Source organism: Podarcis vaucheri, assembly GCF_965113315.1.
Source record: "Podarcis vaucheri genome assembly, chromosome: 9".
Lineage (NCBI taxonomy): Eukaryota > Metazoa > Chordata > Lepidosauria > Squamata > Lacertidae > Podarcis > Podarcis vaucheri.
The window spans coordinates 3,304,602-3,328,355 of NC_138767.1; the positions used below are offsets into that span (position 1 = coordinate 3,304,602).

Consider the following 23,754-nt stretch of genomic DNA (forward strand, 5'->3'; position numbering starts at 1 on the left):
AGCTACTGATTGACTCTTTCTTCTGCAATGAAATGCCAGAAGACGACCGTGCTCCTCTCAGGAGGGAGGGGTCCTTTATCACCGGTCTCTCTGGACTGAGGGAGATTTACAGCCAGAGAGTGACCATCGGAGAGACACCCCGGTGTCTTGGGAAGGTGGCAGCCTTCCCGGGTGTTTTTCCAACAGACCTCCCCCCCCCTGCTCCTTTCAAAGCAGCTGAGGAGCGAGAGAGACCTCACATTTCAGGTTGCAGGACCCTGAGAAGCCCAAGGAAATTCCTTTAGGTTTTCTAAGGGGTGCACGTCACCTTAGTGCTTCTCCTAACCCTCTCGCGAAGATTGGGCCTGTCAGAATGATCAGGATTACACTCCCTCCACCATTCACATAGCACCCAGAAGTCCAAATCCATGGCTGCAAGTTACAAGAAAGGAGATTCCAACTAAACATACTACCAAGATTATATCATTTTCTCAATAAACAATTAAGATATCAGTTCTTTATTCTCCTTGGCTGGGTATGCAGGACAAATTGAAGCAACCACAAACACTTCCAGCCATCAATCATGCAAGACGTAGCAGGAGAGGTCCCCGACTTGGCTCCTAGGGTGCTAGTCCTCAGCATAGACCAAGCTATCCAGACGTTGTAAAGGTGTGATTCAGAACAGCAGAATCTAATAGGTTACTTAACTCAGTTGACGGCCACTTTGCATAGGAGCCAATTCCTAGGGGCAGAGGTCCCTTGGCCCCCACCCAATAAAATATTTGAGGGGAGCTGCCAAATATTTGATGGGCATTGCCATTCAAATGATGTGTGTGCACTGTCTTGTGATCAGTTATGCAGGGTGGAGCTTACCTGCTCCACCCCCAATATTTTATTCAAGTTGGCACCCCTGCCACCATGAATGGCATGAAAGCACTTCCGGTTTCCTGGCAATGGAACAGGGAACACGAGTCTGATCTCCAGACAGACTCGAGCCTCACAGATATTAGAGGGGAGCGTGCTAAGGCAAGTTGTGCCCCCCTAAAAAGCACCACTAGTGTGTGTGGTGTGTCGAACAGTCTGTCGACTGTGCCAATCTACTGCCACCCCCGGAAAAACTGCTGCGAAAGGGCAAGTGGGGGGGGAGCAGTTGAGAACACTCTCAGCTGCACCACAACTCTGTGGGACGAAGCCTCAAGCTGCCTACCATGAGCAGGCTATTCTCAACTAAAAATATTCAAGCTAAAATAAAAGGGTAAGAAGAATTCTGCATCTTCTACAGTTTTGTTTGAAGAAAGAAATATAATTAAATTGAAGTTAATTAGACTGAATTCTAATGTTACATGGGGGAAAGTTGCAAGTTGGAAAAAACATTTTACTAAAACTCACAGGCAAATGCCTGCTGATGAGCCGCCGAAACCCATTCTTCACTGATTGTTAATATCAGGGGATTTTAAAAGTGGCTATGATGCTGTGTTGAGAGACCTAAATGGGAAGGTGGTGCCAGACTCGTGGGAGCATCAGGGAGCCCTAACACGATCATTTCAAACCTTACGCTTAATATTGTGGAAAGGAAAGTTTTTAGCAACTGAAATCTACTCAATAGGATATTATGACTATTGGATTATAAATTGGAATCTAACTTGGTACTTCTGTTGAGGAACTAAGCAGAAGAGATTTGAATTAAGATATATGAAGAGCTGTGCTGAGGATTATAAGACTTTCTGCTGGAGGGAATAAAAGAACAAAGAAGCTTGAAGTTGGCTCAACAAACACAACTGAGACTTTAAGGAACAAGTATTGCAAGTATCCTGACTTTGTGCCCCACTCTGAGACATTTTGGAAAAGTGGACAAATGGTTTTAATACGTTTCCCCTGGAAAACTACTGGATCTCCCTGGTGTTTATTGGCGAAACTTTACTGAATGGCTTTGGACCAAATCAGGACTGATAGAAGAAACTGGCTGTTCTGAAAACAATGGAAGGTTGGGTGGCAGGGCAGCCAGAGAGATGAGCTCAGATGCTGAAACTATGGCTGAAGAGAATTTTTGGAAAGTATGGCTAAGATATCAAAGTCCATCAATACCAGATTGGATCAATATAATAACACGGTGGAAGAACCGGAAACAAGAAGAATAGACTCACGGGAGACTCTTGGGCAAAAAAAGGAGGGAAAGTTTGTAAATGTCAGGATCGTGTCTCTCCCCCACACAACTCGACTTCCAATAGGTGATTATTCCAGATTTATTGATCAATTACAAAAGCCCCCCGGTCAGAGCTCCGGCATTCCATTCCTCACTATCTGTTTCAGTTGCCAAAACTAAGCCCCTCTTCTTCCGTCCCCAACAAGGAAACCCCCACTTTTACTTTCTGCCAAGCGCACGCTTTTCTGCTATCTTATTGAATTGACGAGACATCACCTTGCCAACAAAGGTCCGTATAGTTAAAGCCATGGTTTTCCCAGTAGTGATGTATGGAAGTGAGAGCTGGACCATAAAGAAGGCTGGTCGCCGAAGAATTGATGCTTTTGAACTATGGTGCTGGAAGAGACTCTTGAGAGTCCCATGGATTGCAAGAAGATCAAACCTCTCTTCAGTAAGAGAGTAAGAGCTGTTCAACAGTGGAATTTGCTGCCAAGGAGTGTGGTGGAGTCTCCTTCTTTGGAGGTCTTTAAGCAGAGGCTTGACAACCATATGTCAGGAGTGCTCTGATGGTGTTTCCTGCTTGGCAGGGGGTTGGACTCGATGGCCCTTGTGGTCTATTCCAACTCTATGATTCTATGATTCTATGATTCTCTCTGTTCTGAAGGAAATCAGCCCTGAGTGCTCACTGGAAGGACAGATCCTGAAGCTGAGGCTCCAAGACTTTGGCCACCTCATGAGAAGAGAAGACTCCCTGGAAAAGACCGTGATGTTGGGAAAGATGGAGGGTACAAGGAGAAGGGGACGACAGAGGACGAGATGGTTGGACAGTGTTCTCAAAGCTACCAGCATGAGTTTGACCAAACTGCAGGAGGCAGTGGAAGACAGGAGTGCTTGGCTTGCTCTGGTCCATGGGGTCACGAAGAGTCGGAGACGACTAAATGACTAAACAACAACAACAATTGAATTGACGAGTACAGGGAGATTCCACTTCTCCTATTCCCTCCTCCCCTTCCCTCCTCCCCTTCCATCATCTCACTGTCCAAGCTTGCCAGCTGCATTCCTTCATGCTGTGCCTCACTGTGTACAGGGATCAACTTCCTGCTGCACACTGCTTCTCCCCCCTCCCTCAGGGATTCTCTCCCCCCCCCTCTCAGTATCTGTCCTTTCTTCGCTTGTCAGTAAGGGAACCTATATAGCAGTAAAGAGGGAAAGCCTAATTTTTATGAATAAAACCCGAAAGGAAAGAGTAGGGGGATTTGCGAGGGGGTGAGCTCCCGTCGGTTGGTCCCTGCTCCTGCCGACCTAGCAGTTCGAAAGTACGTCAAAGTGCAAGTAGATAAATAGGTACCACTCCGGCGTGAAGGTAAACGGCGTTTCTGTGCGCTGCTCTGGTTCGTCAGAAGCAGCTTAGTCATGCTGGCCACATGACCCGGAAGCTGTGCTGGGATCACTAAGCATGCACTGTTTTGGCTTCTTGAATAAAGAGTTAACTTGAATGAATGCCCACATTGGTGTGGACCCCAGTTTTGCCTCCTGCCAAGTTCTGAAGAAATTGAGAGCAGTTCAATGTGTTTGTTGCCCAATGTTAGCTCTACATGAGAGTAAGGGTGCTGGAATTTCCCAGTGATAAAACCAAAGTTTGTGATTAGTCTGCTAGAAAGGGACACCAAACACTGGGTGGCCCCCATTCTCATTGCCTGGCATGCATGGTTGTCCTTAGGTGCCTTATAAGGTAGCGACCATGGAGATCAGAAGGGGCAATGGGGCATCAAACACACAGAGTAAGGAAACAAATATTGCAACAACTGGAATAATTTGGGAAGGTCTCTGGGTTCAAACTGAATAAAGGAAAATCCAAATTATTAACGAAAAATTTGCGTAGGTTGGAACAAGAGGAACTGGAAAATACAACAGGTCTAAAGGTAGCTAATAAGGTAAATTATTTGGGGGTTTGGATCACCAATAAGAATATAAACTTATATAAGGTCAATTATGAGAAGAAGTTGAAGGAAATAAAAAAAGAATTAGAGACTTGGGGAAAATTGAATTTGTCCCTGTGGGGGAGAATATCCACAGTTAAAATGATGGTATTGCCAAAGATGATTTTTATGTTCCAAACAATACCTATAATTAGAGGCGTAAAGTGTTTTAAGGATTGGCAGAAAGACCTTGCCAAGTTTATTTGGCAAGGGAAAAAACCACACATAAAATTTAAGCTACTAACAGAGTTGAAGGAAAAAGGAGGCTTCACGGTCCCTGACCTTAAACTGTACTTTGAGGCAGCGTGCTGGACATGGATTAAGGAATGGATATTAATTAAAAACATGGAAGTCCTAGATCTGGAGGGATGGGATATTGTGTACGGGTGGCATGGCTACATAGGCTATGACAAGGTTAAATCCCACAAAGGATTTTTGAATCATATTGTGAGAAGGGCGTTATATGAAGTATGGGAGAGGAGTAAAAAATCAGTAGTAACCAAAACACCATTGTGGCTGTCACCAATGGAATCTATGTCGATTCACAGGATAAATATGAACAGCGATTGGCTAACATATAAGGATTTAGTAGAGGAAACAAGTAGTGATCCGAAATTAAAGGGCCTAAGAAAATTGAAACAGAAGGGAATAACCTGGCTATCAACTAAAAGCCGCCCTTGAAAAGGATAAAAGAACCAAAGGATTTGACAAAAAAAATATCCTATCTGGAGAAGGATATTTTATATAATAATCAAAAGATACTTTCTAAAATGTACAAACTACTTTTGAATTGGCAAAGAAAGGAGAAAGATATCAAAGAAATTACAGTAAAATGGGAGAGGGACCTGGGACATATGATCAAACCCAATATTTGGAACGAATTATGGACTAAAAATATAAAATTCACGGCTTGTTTCCTTATAAGGGAAGATCTTATGAAAATGTACTATAGGTGGTACCTGACCCCTGTAAAACTTGCAAAAATAAATAAATCAAACAATAACAAGTGCTGACGATGTAAGGAACAGATAGGAACATACTACCATATATGTGGTCCTGTCTAGAGATACAAAGATTTTGGAACATGATTTATGAAGAGATAAAGAGATTGATAAAAACTACATTTAGCAAGAAACCGGAAGAATTTTTACTAGGAATGGTTTCAGATAATATTCCCCAAAACAAAACTAGGCTATTTATGTATGCAACGTCAGCAGCAAGGGTTATAGTGGCAAAACACTGGAAAGATAAAAATATACCCACTAAAGAGGAATGGGTAGTCAAATTGTGCGAGTACTTGGAGCTCGCAAAGCTGACAGATGCAATAAGAAATAAACCTTAAAAGATGGTGAAAGAAGAATGGGAATGTTTAAATAATTATTTAGGGGACAAGGGCTCAGCAAGAAAGATCTGGCTATGTTTAGAATGATGCCGCATAGAGAAATGTTCCCTGATACCAAGATGAGGGATTCCTTTGGAATGCGGATAGAGTTAATTGATAAGAATAATGATCTGTTGTGAGCTTGACGGAAGTGTACAATAGATGAGCCTTCCTGCTTTGCCTCATCATCCTTTTTCTTTTTCTTTTTTCCCTCTTTTTCTTTTCTTTTATCTTTTCCATAGTTACTTATGTTCTGTGTCACGTACTTTGATATTTTTGTAGTTTTTAAAGTTTTTTTTCATTACTATTAAGGAATTTTCCTTTGTAATTTTGGTTGTCTATATTTATATGTACCTGTTTAAAGCAAAATAAAAGTTTTAAAAAAGAAAGAAAGAAAAAGGAAACAAATATTGCTATGCATTGCAAAAAAATACATTAAACAGAAAACAGGATATGATTGGACCCTTCCATTCTCTATTTTTGTAGCCATCTATGTCTGAGCTTGCAGAATAAGTTCTATTCAAGGTGATTGTGAGGGGTGATGCCAGACAGTCCCATAACCTAGATGGCAGATTGTGGATTGTGCATTAAAACTGTGGGATGCGGTGATCTCTTGGTTTTGCTTTTGTGTAGAAATCATGGGATACAGCTTCATTCATCTTAAAGTGTCTTCTTAGAGCCAAGTATCATCAGGCACCTTCTTACAAATATACTGCATGCGTCGCTCACATTCTAATGCCATCCAGCATCTCTCATAGTAGCAATCAAAGGACATAGCAGCACAGTCATGGCCTGGTAGTCTATTTGGCTCATAGTAATTCCAGTACCTGAAAAGAAAAAGAAAGACCAGCACTGATCAATCAAGATTGGATGTCTACTTCCTCACGAACTCCCTGTGCCTTCTACCATTAAAAAGATGTCCAGCTCTTTCTCTCTTAACATCCACCCACAATAGGAGTGGATTTTTCTTCCCAGATTTTAGAATTCTAACCGTGTACAACAACAACAACTGTGGGTCAAGACTGTCTCTTTTCTTTTCACATGAAGTGATTTCTCACAGGAAGTTGCAAAAAAAGTGAGGGTGGTACCTCGGGTTACATACGCTTCAGGTTACATACGCTTCAGGTTACAGACTCCGCTAACCCAGAAATATTACCTCAGGTTAAGAACTTTGCTTCCGGATGAGAGCAGAAGGCTCTTTGGTGCACACAGGAACTTTCAGTCAATTTGTTTAACAATTTTGGGCAGTATCCAATGCAAAACGTCTGCTATTGCCAGGATTTCCATTTCTGCAACAGAACTGTCCCTCTCTCCTTTCCATATGCACCCACATCCTCCTCAGAATTGATGAAAATGATATGATATCTCTCACATATATATCTTATCTCAATCTAACATGATGGTTCTAAGTTTATTCTTATCAATTATCCATACTTGATAAAGATATCGTCTCTTCTGGTAAAGCCATGCATTCTCCAGTGTCCATTGTATACTGAGTCAAGTTCCACTACACAGCACTAAGATTCTGTGATAAATCTTTTCTGTAACTGCCTCATTTTTAGCTCCCCATGAATCTATTAAATTGATATTACTAGTAATGGTGTGATAAGTGTTTTTTTACTCCCATGAGATGTTTGGGTGAAATCTGACCTTTGATCAAGTCTAAGATCACATACAGTAGTGGTTCCCAATTGGTTCTCCACGGACCACCCACCCGGGGGCTCCATGGTGTCATTCACATAACAAATAACTGCCACAGAGTTATCAAAATGTTCAAAGGTACATTTTGAAAAACAAGGGGTCTGCAGTACTTAGCTAACTGGGAACCACTGGCATACAGGGTTTAAGTTCCCAGCTAGTATTATACAGAAGGGACGCGGGTGGCGCTGTGGGTAAAAGCCTCAGCGCCTAGGGCTTGCCGATCGAAAGGTTGGCGGTTCGAATCCCCGCGGCAGGGTGCGCTCCCGCTGCTCGGTCCCAGCGCCTGCCAACCTAGCAGTTCGAAAGCACCCCCGGGTGCAAGTAGATAAATAGGTACCGCTTACCAGCGGGAAGGTAAACGGCGTTCCGTGTGCTGCGCTGGCTCGCCAGATGCAGCTTTGTCACGCTGGCCACGTGACCCGGAAGTGTCTCCGGACAGCGCTGGCCCCCGGCCTATAGATGTGAGATGGGCGCACAAACCCCAGAGTCTGTCAAGACTGGCCCGTTCGGGCAGGAGTACCTTTACCTTTACCTTTTAGTATTATACAACCCCACTGTTCGTTTGTAAAGTTTACTCAATACCTTTGCTAAAAAGGAATAGTGGTTGGTAATGGGTGCATCAATAGAGATGAATGCCAATGGATTTTGTACTAGGAGACATTGCACAAATAGAAGGTGACCCTCTGTTAATCCAGACTCAGAAATAAATGCCAGACCAGTTCTCTGTTCTACTACCAAGCTGTGGATGAGTGAGATCTTCTCTGACCTTATCAATGGATCAACACAAGCTGAGAAGAGCTGTTAGATACTTAAAGGGAACCATGAACTGTCTTAAACTGCCAGCTGACAGCACCCCAAACTATAAGGGATAAACCAGGGATTTTTCAGTTGTTATTCCTGCTTTGCAGGAGGTTGGACTAGATGACCCTTGGGGTGTCATCCAACTCTAAATTTCTATGTGTCTGTGATTCTGTCCAAGAGAGGGACATGAACTACCCTGTCTCACAAACATGCCTCATCTGCTGCTATTATTTTAGGTTAGAGATTGCTGGTTATTCAGATTGTTTAGCAGATAACTGTACAGTCATACCTTGGGTTGAAGCAGCTTCGGGTTAAGCATTTTCGGGTTGTGGTGCGTTACTTCCGGGTTTCACCGCTCGCGCATGTGCAGACGCTCAAAATGACATCACGCGCATTCGCGGAAGTGGCAAATCGTGACCCACGCACGCACAGATGCGGGTTGAGTTCACTTCAGGATGCGAACGGGGCTCTGGAACGGATCCCATTTGCATCCAGAGGTACCACTGTATAAATATTTTCCTAAAGACAGTGTTGCTCAGCTTTAGGTTCCTGCAAATCCTTTTGAAGCTGAGCTAATCAGAACAAACCATTCACTAGGTTGGAGAAGCAAGAAGAGTAGCCTTCCTGCCTCTCCAACCTAATGAGAAGCAGCAGCCGCTCATCTGGGCAATGATGTAGAGTACATATGTAGATCTTTGGTAGTAGAGAAAATTGCATGGCAAAATATATTTCGAGAGGGAAATAATTAATTATGTAAACATAATCTGCAACCTTTTGGAGCACATGCCATTAAGAAATCTTGCTGCAAAAACTTACGTGCTTGCAGGCTTCGAACCTGACAGCCATGTCCATGTCCTTTGCGTGTCTTTAAATAATCCAAACCAAAAAACCATTTTGCGGAATTTTACTTCCTTGTTTATAAAATACTAGGGTGGGGAGAAAGAAAAACAGAAAATCATCAGTAGGAATGAGGAGAAAAACACTTCTCTCAAAGTCTTTCTAGACAATGTCCCTTTCTCTGGGAGACTGCAACCCTTTACCGACATTCAACAGGCATAAAGGAGCAGCTGCCACCATTGAAGGTCCAATAGACATTTTTGTGGGAAGCAGTGATCAAAACTATACAGTGGTACTTTCGTTCTCGAACGCCTTGGTACTCAAACACCTTGGTTCCGATTCGCCAAATACTGAGAATGTGCTACTGTGCCCCTGATCCAAATTATGATGATGCTGATGATGGATGATGCTGATGATGGAATCAAGGAAGCATCCCAATTAGGAAATATTGTAGTGAAGGGTAACTTCACCTACCCTCACCGAGACTGGCTACATATCAGTCCCAGTTCTGACACAAAGTTAAAATTTCCAGATACTGTAAATGACTGTGCCATATAACAGTTGGTCTTCGAACCACCTAGCAGGACTGTGACCTGTGTGTCAAATACTCCAATTTCTACATCCATGTTTGATGGTTGGTTCCAGAGACACTGGAATCAGTCCAGTTGTGGTATGCTTGATGGGATAATGGGATAATGGGATCTCACCCATGTCTGTGCCTTGCAGCACCCAGTAGCCCCTCTGCCTGGGCTAAGGGCTGGGAGATATACCTTGCAAGCCCCTGTAGAGTCATCTCCATGATACTCTCCTGCCAGAGGGTTAGGGTGGTGAGGGAAACTTTTTTTCTAAGCACTCAGTACATCTCAAAGAGCAGAGGAAGAATCTAGAGGAAATTCAAGGGATAGATTCCTCTCGAGTATCTACTCCTCTTCCTTCAAGACCTCCTTCCTGACTGCCAGCTTCAGGCTATTAGAGTTCAGCAGTTCTAAGAAACCTCATTGAGTCCTAGATGGTAGCAGCTGCTCCCTGCCCCACCCACCCCTTGACTTGACTGATGGAGTTGCTGTCTTGGCTGCATAGAGGTGGATAGGACCTTCTTAAATGGATAGTAATGATAAGAAACCTTTGACTCAAGGAGACCCCCTGTCTTTTCTATACTCGGCTTTGATGCTCACCTGTTCTTCCTTTGTTTGAATAGAAATGAGCTTGGCGCCTTCCCTCTCACACTTTCTTTGGGAATCCACCCATGTGCGTAGGTCAAGAGAAAATAAATAGAAGGCCTTTGAATATAAAACCCAACCATCATCCAAGTTTCTAATAAGGATGTCTTTGAGTCAAGCAGATATGGAGGAAGAAGAGAAAAAGAAAACAAGACAGGGAATTTAAGGGGTACAATCTTGTATTTCTGTGTTGATTTCAATTATTTTTATTAAGTTCATTTCTGCAGCCACATGATAACATATAGTCACCTGGGAAGCTCAGAAAGATTAAAATAAGAACATCCTGATGCTGCCAGGAAATACCTGGGTGGGCATAGTTGGGAGCATAGTCAAGAATCTTTTATTTGAGGGAATAGATAAAAGATGTATGTCCCCTCACAGGCCTTATCTGAACCCCAGGGGCCTCACCCACTTGTTTCCACCTGGATACTCAGGGCAGCATCAGGGCAGAATTAAAGGTTGGGGAAGGGGGGCAGCTGTGGTTTATCAAAATTCTCTTTCTCTCTCTAGGCTAACTGTCCAGTTGCGGAGGTGGGGAGGGGAATCTAGAGTGTGTATTCCTGACATTGGGCAACTGGGACAGATGAGGGATTCTGCTAGTTGACCACCCGCTTTGCTGCCAAGCAGTCTCCCTGTCTGAGATGGCAAGATGGATCCAGTGGGCTTCCAATGGCTCTGGGGGATATTCCAGCTGATCTGACTGCTGCTCCTGCCAAGCTTTCACCGAGCTCAGGAACAACCAAACAACAACAACAACAACGGTACTTTATTTATATGCTGCCCTTCTGAATGGGTTTTCCCCAGCCACTCTGGGAGACTTCCAACAAATAAAAACACAATTGTACACAAATCATAAAAGAATTCCTTGAACAAAGTTACATTCAGATGTTTTCTGAAAGTCAGATAGTTGTTTATTTCCTTAACATAGGGTGGGAGGGAGTGCCACAAGGTGGACACAACTACCCAGAAGACCCCCTGCCATGGCTTGGGCCATGGACACGATTGTCCCTGAGCGCCCGCTCTTGCTTTATGCAGCCTGTTTGGCCCCCTGGTATACTGCAGAGGAGAGGGTGAAGAAAAAAGCTGGGAGATGGCTTGAACACAAGGGGAGGAAAAATCCATTTGAATGCATTCGATCGCTTGTGAGGGATTATCATTGAGGATGCCAAGTGGCAGTGAAGGCTACAAAAAAGGCTTGCTTTGTTTCCTCCATTGTGCCATCCAGCAAAGCTCAGGGTGAAAAGGAGAAAATATTTGTAACGAATAATTGTGTAATACATATCGTTATGAGTTTGAGTTTGTAATCTTTATCTGAGTTTGTAATTCTTGTCAGAATACATAGAATCATAGAATCATAGAGTTGGAAAAGACCACAAGGGCCATCGAGTCCAACCCCCTGCCAAGCAGGAAACACCATCAGAGCACTCCTGACATATGGTTGTCAAGCCTCTCCTTAAAGACCTCCAAAGAAGGAGACTCCACCACACTCCTTGGCAGCAAATTCCACTGTCGAACAGCTCTTACTGTCAGGAAGTTCTTCCGAATGTTTAGGTGGAATCTTCTTTCTTGTAGTTTGGATCCATTGCTCCGTGTCCACTACTCTGGAGCAGCAGAAAACAACCTTTCTCCCTCCTCCATGTGACATCCTTTTATATATTTGAACATGGCTATCATATCACCCCTTAACCTCCTCTTCTCCAGGCTAAACATGCCCAGCTCCCTTAGCCGTTCCTCATAAGGCATCGTTTCCAGGCCTTTGACCATTTTGGTTGCCCTCCTCTGGACACGTTCCAGTTTGTCAGTGTCCTTCTTGAACTGTGGTGCCCAGAACTGGACACAGTACTCCAGGTGAGGTCTGACCAGAGCAGAATACAGTGGCACTATTACTTCCCTTGATCTAGATGCTATACTCCTATTGATGCAGCCCAGAATTTCATTGGCTTTTTTAGCTGCCGCGTCACACTGTTGGCTCATGTCAAGTTTGTGGTCAACCAAGACTCCTAGATCCATTTCACATGTACTGCTCTCAAGCCAGGTGTCACCCATCTTGTATTTGTGCCTCTCATTTTTTTTGCCCAAGTGCAATACTTTACATTTCTCCCTGTTAAAGTTCATCTTGTTTGTTTTGGCCCAGTTCTCTAATCTGTCAAGGTCGTTTTGAAGTGTGATCCTGTCCTCTGGGGTGTTAGCCACATCTCCCAGTTTGGTGTCATCTGCAAATTTGATCAGGATGCCCTTGAGTCCATCATCCAAGTCGTTGATAAAGATGTTGAATAAGACCGGGCCCAAGACAGAACCCTGTGGCACCCCACTAGTCACTCTTCTCCAGGATGAAGAGGAACCATTGATGGACTCCTTTGGGTTCGGTCAGTCAGCCAGTTACAAATCCACTGAGTGGTAGCATAGTCAAGACCGCATTTTACCAGCTTCTTTACAAGAATATCATGGGGCACCTTGTCAAATGCCTTGCTGAAATCAAGGTAGGCTACATCCACTGCGTTCCCTTCATCTACCAGGCTTGTAATTCTGTCAAAAACCGAGATCAGCTTAGTCTGACATGACTTATTTTTCAGAAATCCATGCTGACTATTGGTGATCACAGCATTCCTTTCTAGGTGCTCACAGACTGTTTGCTTAATGATCTGCTCCAGAATCTTCCCTGGTATTGATGTCAGACTGACTGGGCAGTAATGATTTGGGTCCTCTCTTTTCCCCTTTTTGAAAATAGGGACAAAATTTGCCCTCCTCCAGTCTGCCGGGACTTCGCCTGTTCTCCAGGAATTCTCAAAGATGACTGTCAGTGGTTCTGAGATCACACCTGCCAGTTCTTTTAATACTCTTGGATGCAGTTCATCTGGCCCTGGAGACTTGAATACATCTAAACTAGCCAAGTATTCTTGTACTATTTCCTTAGTTATTCTGGGCTGTGTTTCCCCTGCTGAATCATTTGCTCCAAATTCTTCAGGTCGGGCATTGTTTTCTTTATCGGAGAAGACTGAGGCAAAGAAGGCATTGAGGAGTTCAGCCCTTGCTGTGTCCCCTGTTTGCATTTCACCATCTTCTCCTCTGAGTGACCCCACTGTTTCTTTGTTCTTCCTTTTGCTACGGACATACCCATAAAAGCCTTTTTTTGTTGCTTTTAACCTCTCTAGCAAGCCTGAGTTCATTCTGTGCTTTAGCTTTTCTGACTTGGTGTCTACATGTGCTGGCTATTTGTTTGAATTCCTCTTTGGTGGTTTCCCCCCTTTTCCATTTTTTGTACACATCCTTTTTTAATCTTAACTTGGTTAAAAGTTCTTTAGATAGCCACCCTGGCTTCTTTAGGCACCTTCCATGTTTCCGTGTCATTGGTATTGCCTGAAGTTGTGCTTTTAGTATCTCCCTCTTAACAAACTCCCAGCCATCATGAACTCCCTTTCCTTTTAGTATTACTGTCCATGGGATCTCACCCAGCACTTCCCTAAGTTTTATGAAGTCGGCTTTCTTAAAGTCAAGAAATTGAGTCCTAGTATGCTTGGCTGCTCCTTTCTGCTGTATAGTAAACTTCAGAAGAGCATGATCACTCGCGCCTAATGACCCTTCCACTTCTACCCCACTAACCAGGTCATCAACACTGGTTAGGACCAGATCTAAAATGGCTGTTCCTCTTGTTGCTTCTCCCACTTTCTGTACAATGAAGTTGTCTGCAAGGCCAGTGAGGAATCTGTTTGACCTTATGCTCTTGGCTGAGTTTGACATCCAACAAAGAATCCATACTTTTGAATGGATTAGTTTTTGTTACTATTGACTATTGATTTGTGAGTAGGGACCACTCCCACTATTGAAACTTACATTGGTCTGAGTTCTTGGTGTGCTCTTTTCTCTTGGTATATTTAATAAAGGAGAACCCACCTTAGAAACCTGTGCAGATTAATGGAGGACCCTATCGTGACCTAGCTTTTGTGGTCTGTGTACTTGCTGTGGCACCAAAACAGGCCTGTGGGTAGAATGAGGGTTGCGATGGTCCACAGGTATTTTATCCCACATGCCAATGGGCCAAACATTATGTGAGTGGCCTTCCTGGCTTCTTGGCTTCTTTCTGATGAAGGGCTTGTGAAACAGGAAAGAGATTTTGCTGTTGCACCAACCACCCCACTGCCCAGCAATCTCTCTGACCAAGTTGGCGGAAGTTGCCTCGGACGTGCTATTCAAGAATCACTCTATCATGGGGGAATATAATATATTATATAATATATAATATAATAAAGGACAGGTCTTTTAGCTGACCTGTTTTGATTGTCTCTTCTATAGCAAAGAATGGCAGTCTTTTCTTTCCTCACCATAGAAGCTAAATCAATTCAGCAGATCAGGAGAGTTGAACTGAATATCTCTGATGTTTTCCTAGGGTGGCCCCATGCAAAGGAGGACAGCACTCTGCTCTGGCTCTAAGAGTTTTCAGCTAGAGGAGGGGCTTTCAGCTGGGGCAGAATCAGGGCAGGATCCCACTGCACTACATCATAGGGTAGCTTACCAATTTCCTTTTGCAGTTGATCATTTATGTTGGCATAATACACCATTTCATCTGATATGTTTTGAGCTGCAGCGAGTATTTGGAAGTCTAAAAGATTTGAAACAGTTTAAGGCAGGAGTATCTGAAATAACAATCTGCAGATATTAAGAAACCGTTTTCAAACATTTTCAAACACTCTAGCCTGAAACAAGAAGCAGAGCTCCAGGATGGGGTTCTTATGAATATGAGGACAGACTTGATTCTCTGTGGCTGAGATCACCAATGGAAAGCCTCAGAAGAATCCTGCAGCTGGATCAGACCAAAGATCCATGCAATCCACTATCCTATTCTCATATTGAAAGTGGCTCATGAAGTATCTCTAATGTTCCCCTCCTTTGTCCTCCTTTTCTGCTGGGAATCACAGGGTCACAAAACAATATTGCACTGAGTCACACAGTAAAGCCAAATATGCAAAGATTACTTTACAGTTTTCTATTATGCTTTCTGAAATCTAAGAAAATACAGGCACCCAAACTCTTTTTCTGATGAATATTGGGTTGCCTTCCACATAGTTCTAAAGAGGGCATTCTGTAAGCTCAGGAATTTCTCCTTGTGCAATGCAATCTTCAGCCCCTTTCCCTCCATTCTGTTCTGAAGTGCAGTTTTGGTGATGGCATGCAGGGAGAAGTGGGGGCAAAGTTCCTTTGCACTAGTGCTAAAATCTAGCACTAGCACAAACATTGTGAATTACAGTGTGATGGGGAAGGACAGCATTTCTAGTGGGGAGACGTGAGAATCACAACCACCTGCTTTTCTTTATGCTGAGCAGTGAAAAAGTGATAAACTCTATTGGGTGATGAGTTTCACTGAATGTTTTGCTCACACAATATGAATCCCAAAGGGAACTACAGGAATTGAAGTCCGTTTAAATTAAACATGTTCTAGCAAATGTGAGGATTTGTATATAAAATGCTTACCATCCTTGCCCTTATAGGTTGAATCAATCCCAACAACAAAGTTTCGAATCATGGTCATTGCCATTTGAAACTCCTCTCTGTTTTTCAGTTCCTTCTGATCTAATAAGGAGGTAGGTAGAAAAGAAATGAAGAAATTGTTTTCTAGCACCCTAGATGACCTGGGGGAGGGGATACTTGGTTTCAAACTGCTTTTAATATTGAATTTAAATTGCTGACTTTTCATGTGCCCCAGGACCTTAGAGAGAAGGGTGAATAAAAAAATCATATCAACAAAAACATAAATACGATTTCTATTAATATTTTCTTCTCCCTACCCTTATATTGAGGCTTCCTATGCCTTGATAGCGGCTGTCCTGCTGGTCTGAAGTCCCGTTTCCATTTAGCCTGTTGCCTCTGTCATCAGATGGTTTGGCCTTCCTTTGAGAGCTTTAGATTTTTGGGTTTCTAGATACACCTGTCCTCTTTGTCCTGTGGGCATGCATTTGCCAGGCTGCCAAATGCCCTGCTGTATGCAAATTCCTGGATCATTTGGTTTCCTCCCCCTGAGCTTTGCTTACTTTGAGTGCCCTTTAAATATGAATTAGCTATGAATATAGGCCATTTGTTCATCTATCTAGTGCTATTTTTCTAAAAAAAGAGGCACTGGAACTCACCTTTAATATCTCCCTTGTTCTCTTAGATTGGCAACAGAGCTCACCTGAGAAGGGCTGGAACTGAGCCCTGATGAATTCCGATTGAAAAAAGCCCTGCATATATCTAGATATTTAGGTAAGCTCTGGACCCACGCACTTTGGCCATGGCCTTATCCTCTGCAGTCTGTTTCCCCCAAGCACTTTCCTTCAGGGGAATGGAGCCTTAGCAGAGTACAGGGTGGTGAGGATCAGGAATGGGGGCTCTCCCCCAGGAAATGAGGATTATTTGGGAAAGGAGCAGAGAATTGCAAGCTGGGAAAGGGAATTGTCCAGGGTGTTCCAGGGACTTGTGTTAGCCTAGGCATTTATTCCAAGTGCTGGAACTCACTTATTCGGGGAGAACAAAACAGTGTCATTGCTCTCACTGGGTGACAGCTGTAACTCCCTCCATGAGATCAAAGAGAGATGAAAGGGATAAATGGAAGGTGGATCCTGCCATCTCTTTTTGGAAATGCTAATGGAATTGAAGCAAAGCCCGTGACATTAGTTGCAAAGTATGCTAATTATGTACTTACATAGAAGGAAAATCAGCAGTGTCATGGCACTAAGGATGCAAATCTCAAGTATGACAAATCTTTCACCCGTTGGAGATTGGAAGAAGGTAACCATGTCCTGAAAACCAGATGCTTGAAGAAAGACAATTCTGCTTTAACCATCGGTAGCCAACATACCATTCCCAGCCCAGGAAAAAGGCTTCCATATGCTGTGGCAGCCATCAGCCAGAGACAGTCCATTGTTCAGGGGGTGGGCACTTGGGAGGATAAGCAGGTGGAGATGGCAAGGTGAGATGCCTTGCTGCTTGAGGAAACTTTTCTTACAAATGTCTGGATCAGAAGATGTTACTTTCTGCACCCCAGACAAATGACAAGATGCCCCCTCCATACATATAATTCCACATACAGAAGCTAGACTTGCCAGGCCCTTGGCTGATATTTCAATGCTGCTGATGGGGCAGCAGACTAACTGAGAAGGTGCAGTGCAGCTTGTGTGGTCTTCATATCTCTACCCACCACAGCACCTGCTACTTGAGGCGACTGCCTCATTCTGCCTAATGATGGAACCATTCCTGGCTGCACACAGTAAAGGAACACCACAGTCAGCAGCAAAATGTGTGCTGAATCCTGGGGTTTCTATGGGGATTAGGGGATCTGTGGCACCCAAAGAGCTGTGTGTGCTACTCTCTGCACTCCTCCCTAGCACAACATGACTGGCTCCACTCCCTGCCTGTCTCTCCATCAACTTCCCTTTCCCATGCATTCCTCTACTTTATGAGAAACCTCATCCCATATGACTGTGCTGTTTACAGACCACCAGTTTCTTTTGCTGCTGCTTTACGCTTTCTGGACATTCCATATCTTCTGGACGCTGCACGCTTTGCAGGCGTTGGCTTCCCCATCCTCTCAGTTTTCTCTGTGAAACAACAAGTTATTATAACATGCAGGATAAGAATATGAACATATTGGTTGGGTGGTCGGTGTTTAACCTTCAAGACCCAGAATATGTCTCTTGTCAAGCATCAAAGCTCACAATATTTGCTTTTGTTGTCCTGCACTTAATCTCTCTTGGAAGATATTTGGCTCTCCCAGAAGCAGAGCATCTCTGCAAATGTAGCAAACAGGAACCTGATACTTTGGAGCATATTTTCTTCTGATTTGGCATTTATGCCAGAAGACTATTATTAGAGGCCTTACGACTTAACAGGCTCAATTCTATGCCACCAACGGTTAAGGATCTGCTCTCGGACAGGAATGATCAAATTACTTTAATAGTGGCTGAATTTTTGAGTGTTGTCCATGTAGAAAGACTGGGCCATTATAAAGAGATTTAGTTGTTCTTAACTGATCGGTGATGTGGTAGTGTTATATTGTATTATTTATGCAAACTGATTTTCTCTGGAGTTAAAAATCTGACTGAGACGAACCTTGTTATGCTGAATTCGTATTTTGCACAATTTGTATATGGTGTTTATTTGATAATGTGTGGTTTGCTATGCCTAATAAAGGATTGACTTTTATAAAGAACCACTTAATCTTTCTATTACAGGAACATAAATTTTAAAGTAGATGCAGATCTACAAAGGTCAAGGATTTCCTTGGTACAAAGTTAATATGAACAACAACTTCAACTCAAAATTGGGTCTCAATGAGGCATTTCCAATATTACACTTTGGTGTCTATAAGTATCAGACAATCCTTTCCTATAAAGACATTTTTGAAACGTCTTTCTTTTTCTTCTGCTGGATCAGTTTTAAACCAAAAAGATGTTCCATATGGATTCCAAGGAATTCTTAATTTTTTTTTTAAGGTAATATAGCACATTCTCATTTTGCATTCTATATCTTTCTAAACTCCTGGACATCTAGTTTCTAGAAGTTCAGTAAGCATTTGCAAACAACAGTTATGGGTTTGATCCATATGTTCACTCTATATTTATTTTACGGGGTAAATCAAATTTGGGGCAATCTTCTTTGTGAATGAAATGGGTTGATCTGTACATCAGCTGATAAGATCAGATGGAGTGTTTTCAGTTCTGCTAATATTGCAACTGAAATCTCAGTTACTGGTGTGTGCTAAAAAGAAATACAGTATCTGCTTTGCAACATTTATTGGTGTTTATTTAGAGGCTATCTGCTTATGTCAAGATTACTTACTGTGCCAAATTACCATGCCTAAAGGTCCAAATGCCTTTCAATTTTGTGTTTGTCCCTTCTGCAGCAGCAACTAGAGCTGTTTTCATCAAGATACCAGCCCTCAGGCTGAAAGTGGCTTCCCCATAATACATTGCCAAATGTTCACCATTTCATAGATCGTGTGGGACCTATGAGGTCTTCAGATGTTCCTGGGTTCCAACTCCATCACAGGCATCATTGTCAATGATTGGGGATGTCAGGAGTTGGAGACCAGTAACATCTGGAGGGCCACATGTTCCTCACCCTTTAAGGAAGGTATATACATTTAATTATATAACTACCTCCTAATCATCAGAAAAGATGGAGTCCTAGATCTGGTCTCAGTTGGATGCATGTAAATCCAATTGAGTCTAGCAAGACTTTGGAGACAATGAGATGGACCTGGAAAAGAAAAAGAGGGAAGCTGTTACACAGGCCCTCCAAGTGTGCCACTTCATTTCCTTCTGGCAATGACCCAGCCTGGCATCTGATGCTGCAGCTGAAGGAAGGAAGGAAGGAAGGAAGGAAGGAAGGAAGGAAGGAAGGAAGGAAGGAAGGAAAGAAAGAAAGAAAGAAAGAAAGAAAGAAAGAAAGAAAGAAAGAAAGAAAGAAAGAAAGCTGTTGTCTAATTCTCTTTTGAAGCCATCTGAGCTAGCAAATGGGTTTTCCAAAGACTTGTATTTTCTACATCATGATCCGGATCATGATCTGGATCTGGATTGACAAACTGGGCCCATGAATCAGAGCAGGGCACCTGTATTGCCAGGGAATAAAACAGAATGTGATTTGCCATGTAGCTGTAGCTTTAATATAAGGAACCTGGCTGTTTGAGAAGAAGTGAAAGCAACTTCATGACTTGGCTAGCTATCAAACACCTGACCGCATGAGGGATGGATGGAGCAAAGTAACCTTACATTGACTGAACTGCACAGATAAAGAATGCAAATGAAGGCTCACACCCACATGTGTCGACTCCCAGGTCAGATCAAAGGATGGGAATGGAATTACATCATGAATTACATCTGTTGCCAGCTTGGAATGAGACCTTCACTATGGACTATATAAAGGCCAGCAGCTGGAGACAGGGAGATCTTGATACACTGTTCTATGCTCCATTCCAGAATGTGAAGAGAACGACCGTCTGCCAGTCTGAAGTGTCCCAGATGAGCCTTACAGATCTCCTTTGGCTGGGGAGACACGAAGAACTGAACCTATGCTATCTGTATTATGACGATTGTGGCCTAAGATCTTTTGCATAATAATAGTAATAGTAATAATAATAATAATAATAATATAATACCCCTCCCATCTGGCTGGGTTTCCCCAGCCACTCTGGGTGGCTTTCAACAAAAGATTAAAAATACATTAAAACATCAGTCATTATAAATTTCCCTAAACAGGGCTGCCTGCTTATAGATTATATTATTGGCTTTACAGTTTATTCCAGTTGCTGTTGGTTTTGTGTTAGACTGTATTCTACATTGCTGCTCAATTTCTTTGCTAATGTTTACCAATTAATAAAAGTTTGTCTCTACCTAAGAGTCTCTGTCCAGTGGAATCCAAAGAACCTCTGGCTTGCCTGGTGGTTGCTATTGGCCAAACTGCCAGTAATACAGTGATACAACTGGTAATACAGCACCTGTACACAGCCCTCAAATGTTCCACCACTCAGTTTCATTGGATGACCCTGAGTTCTAGTATTTAAAAGAGAAAAACCACCTGTAGTTTATAAAAGCTCCCTATCATTTAGCCTCTTAGTGACCTTTTGGCCCTGGAATGAGACCCTGCAAATATCATAGCTTGTAAGGAAAGTGTTCCACCCATCAGACCTCTTTCTGTTTGGATACCTTGGTGTTGTCATGGAACAATCTTTTCCCTAATTTCTTCCTAAGGGTTTTTCATCCTTCCACTGGCTACGAACCACCTCCCTTGTGATGTCAGGCATTCCAGAACTCCTCCCATTTAGGCTATACCATTTCCTGATTGGCTGCTGATCATATCCAATCAGCATTCCACATAAAGCATAAATCCAGGGAAATGTTTATTTGAGATCTGTTATACTACTTATTTTTTCAAAAGTTATTAGTTTTATTTTTTTTTATTTAGGCCGGGTACATACTTTACCTTCAAAGCATATCCCCCAGAAGAATCCTTACTCCTCATAAACTCTGCTAGTAATATTGGAAAGCTTTCTATCTCAACACTTGTACCAGGAAAGATGGCAAAGCGCATTAGTGTAAATCTTCATTTGCAAAGTTAAAGCACAAAGAAAAGGAACAGAAGCAGTTAAATTTCAACATGTTTGGTCTACATTTATTGAATGTATCATCATCAAAACATACATGCCACCAGTGCTATTTTTCCACACTCAAAAGGTACTGGAACCTACCATGAACACCTCCCTTGCTCTCTCACAATGGTGTCCACCTGGGAGGTGTCAGAACTGAGTTCAAGTGAGTTCCAGATGCAAAAAAGCCCTACATGCAACTGACCTTCAACCAATGGCAACTCATCGAGAATTGTACTTGAATAGAAAGACAGATCTGCACAAACTCTGAATTGGACTCTGATAAGCTTCACATTCCTGCCCACCTAGTAGTTCGAAAGCACGTCAAAGTGCAAGTAGATAAATAGGTACTGCTCTGGCGGGAAGGTAAATGGCGTTTCCGTGCACTGCTCTGGTTTGCCAGAAGTGGCTTAGTCATGCTGGCCACATGACCCGGAAGCTGTACGCCGGCTCCCTTGGCCAGTAAAGCGAGATGAGCACCACAACCCCAGAGTCGGTCACGACTGGACCTAATGGTCAGGGGTCCCTTTACCATTTACCTTTAAGCTTCATATGCTAGAAACCCCTCATGACGGCTAAGGGAGCTGGGCATGTTTAGCCTGGAGAAGAGGAGGTTAAGGGGTGATATGATAGCCATGTTCAAATATATAAAAGGATGTCACATAGAGGAGGGAGAAAGGTTGTTTTCTGCTGCTCCAGAGAAGCCGACATGGAGCAATTACAAATTACAAGATCCAAATTACAAGAAAGAAGATTCCACCTAAACATTAGGAAGAACTTCCTGACAGTAAGAGCTGTTTGACAGTGGAATTTGCTGCCAAGGAGTGTGGTGGAGTCTCCTACTTTGGAGGTCTTTAAGCAGAGGCTTGGCAACCATATGTCAGGAGTGCTCTGATGGTGTTTCCTGCTTGGCAGGGGGTTGGACTCGATGGCCCTTGTGGTCTCTTCCAACTCTATGATTCTATGATTCTATGATAACTATGTACCCTTGTTTCTCTTATTGTTCATTATGTTTGTGTATGTTTATATGACACTACCAATAAAAATATTGTTCAAAAATGATTTCTGTCATTCATATCCTGCCCTTCTGTATAAAGATACAAGAATCATATAACACTGGTCCTATCTCTAGTGGCTCCCAGTACATTTCTGAGCACAATTCAACATGTTGGTGCTGACCTTTAATCCTCTAAATGGCCTCAGCCTTGTATACCTGAAGGAGCATCTCCAGCCCCATAGTCCAGCCTGGAGGTCCAGCTCCAAGGGTCTTCTTCTGGCTCCCTCACTGTGAGAAGTGAGGTTGCAGCGAAACAGGCAGAGGGCCTTCTTGTGGAACACCCCTCCATCAGATGTCAAGGAGATTAAGAACTACACAACTTTTAGAAGACATCTGAAGGCAGCCCTGTATCAGGAAGTTTTTAACACCAGAAGCTGAGAGACCAGTAGATTCAGAGGCTGCTCAATCGTGGGAAGAGCTGGACATTTTTGAGATACAGTGGTGCCTCGCAAGACGAAATTAATTCGTTCCGCAAGTCTCTTCGTCTTGCGGTTTTTTCGTCTTGCAATGCACGGTTTCCCATAGGAATGCATTGAAAATCAATTAATGCGTTCCTAGGGAAACCGCCTTCAGACCAGGTCCAGGGACAGTCTGTCCCCGGACCTCTTCTGAAGGCTGGGGGGGGGACAAGGGCTTTTCTTCCCACCCCCAGCATTTTAAAAAACCCTGGGACAGCGGAGGACTTCTCCGCTGTCCGGGGCGATCTTAAAATGCTGGCGGGCGGCATTTTAAAATCGCCCCGGACAGCGGAGGACTTCTCCGCTGTCCGGGGCGATTTAAAAGCCCCTGGGAAGGCAGGCAGGGGGGACAAAGACTTTCGCCCCCTGCCCACCTTCAGAAGGTGTCCCCACCCCCCCTCCCCACTTCGGAACAGCTTTCCGAAGTGGGGCGGCTGGGGCAGGTGACCCCGCCCCCCCTCCCCACTTCGGAACAGCTTTCCGAAGTGGGGCGGCTGGGGCAGGTGACCCCGCCCCCTCCCCACTTCGGAACAGCTTTCCAAAGTGGGGCGGCTGGGGCAGGTGACCCCGCCCCCCTCCCCACTTCGGAACAGCTTTCCGAAGTGGGGCGGCTGGGGCAGGTGTCCCCGCCCCCCTCCCCACTTCGGAACAGCTTTCCGAAGTGGGGCAGCTGGGGCAGGTGACCCCGCCCCCCCTCCCCACTTCGGAACAGCTTTCCGAAGTGGGGCGGCTGGGGCAGGTGACCCCGCCCCCCCTCCCCACTTCGGAAAAGCTTTCCGAAGTGGGGCGGCTGGGGCAGGTGTCCCCGCCCCCCGCCCCACTTCGGAACAGCTTTCCGAAGTGGGGCGGCTGGGGCAGGTGTCCCGCCCCCCCTTCGGAACAGCGTTTTAAAATGCTGGGGGTCGGCAGCGCTTCGCTCCCGACCCCCAGCATTTTAAAACCTTCCTGGGACACGGGGTGATTTTAAAATGCTGGGGGTCGGCAGCGCTTCGCTCCCGACCCCCAGCATTTTAAAATCTCCCCGGGACAGAGACTTCTCTGCTGTCCCTTGGAGATTTTAAAATGCTGGGGGTCGGCAGCGAATG

General features: G+C 43.9%; 2 protein-coding genes across 2 annotated transcripts in view; both read right to left on the bottom strand.

Annotated features, from left to right (window-relative positions):
• LOC309540079 (CD209 antigen-like protein C) overlaps window positions 1-20,836 on the bottom strand; it is a 38,377-nt gene extending 17,541 nt beyond the window's left edge. The window contains exons 1-4 of the mRNA XM_082236742.1: window positions 20,715-20,836; window positions 19,170-19,269; window positions 17,508-17,609; window positions 16,715-16,825 (exon numbers count right to left, since the gene is read on the bottom strand). The gene's annotated coding sequence lies outside the window, so the exon portion shown is untranslated. The remainder of the gene's footprint in view (window positions 1-16,714; window positions 16,826-17,507; window positions 17,610-19,169; window positions 19,270-20,714) is intronic.
• The window catches only part of LOC309540037 (CD209 antigen-like protein 2), a 62,468-nt gene continuing 44,648 nt past the window's right edge, over window positions 5,935-23,754 (bottom strand). The window contains exons 6-10 of the mRNA XM_082236623.1: window positions 15,508-15,606; window positions 14,552-14,638; window positions 9,997-10,148; window positions 8,801-8,910; window positions 5,935-6,309 (exon numbers count right to left, since the gene is read on the bottom strand). Coding sequence (XP_082092749.1) covers window positions 6,156-6,309; window positions 8,801-8,910; window positions 9,997-10,148; window positions 14,552-14,638; window positions 15,508-15,606 — 602 coding nt within the window. The 3' untranslated portion in view covers window positions 5,935-6,155. The remainder of the gene's footprint in view (window positions 6,310-8,800; window positions 8,911-9,996; window positions 10,149-14,551; window positions 14,639-15,507; window positions 15,607-23,754) is intronic.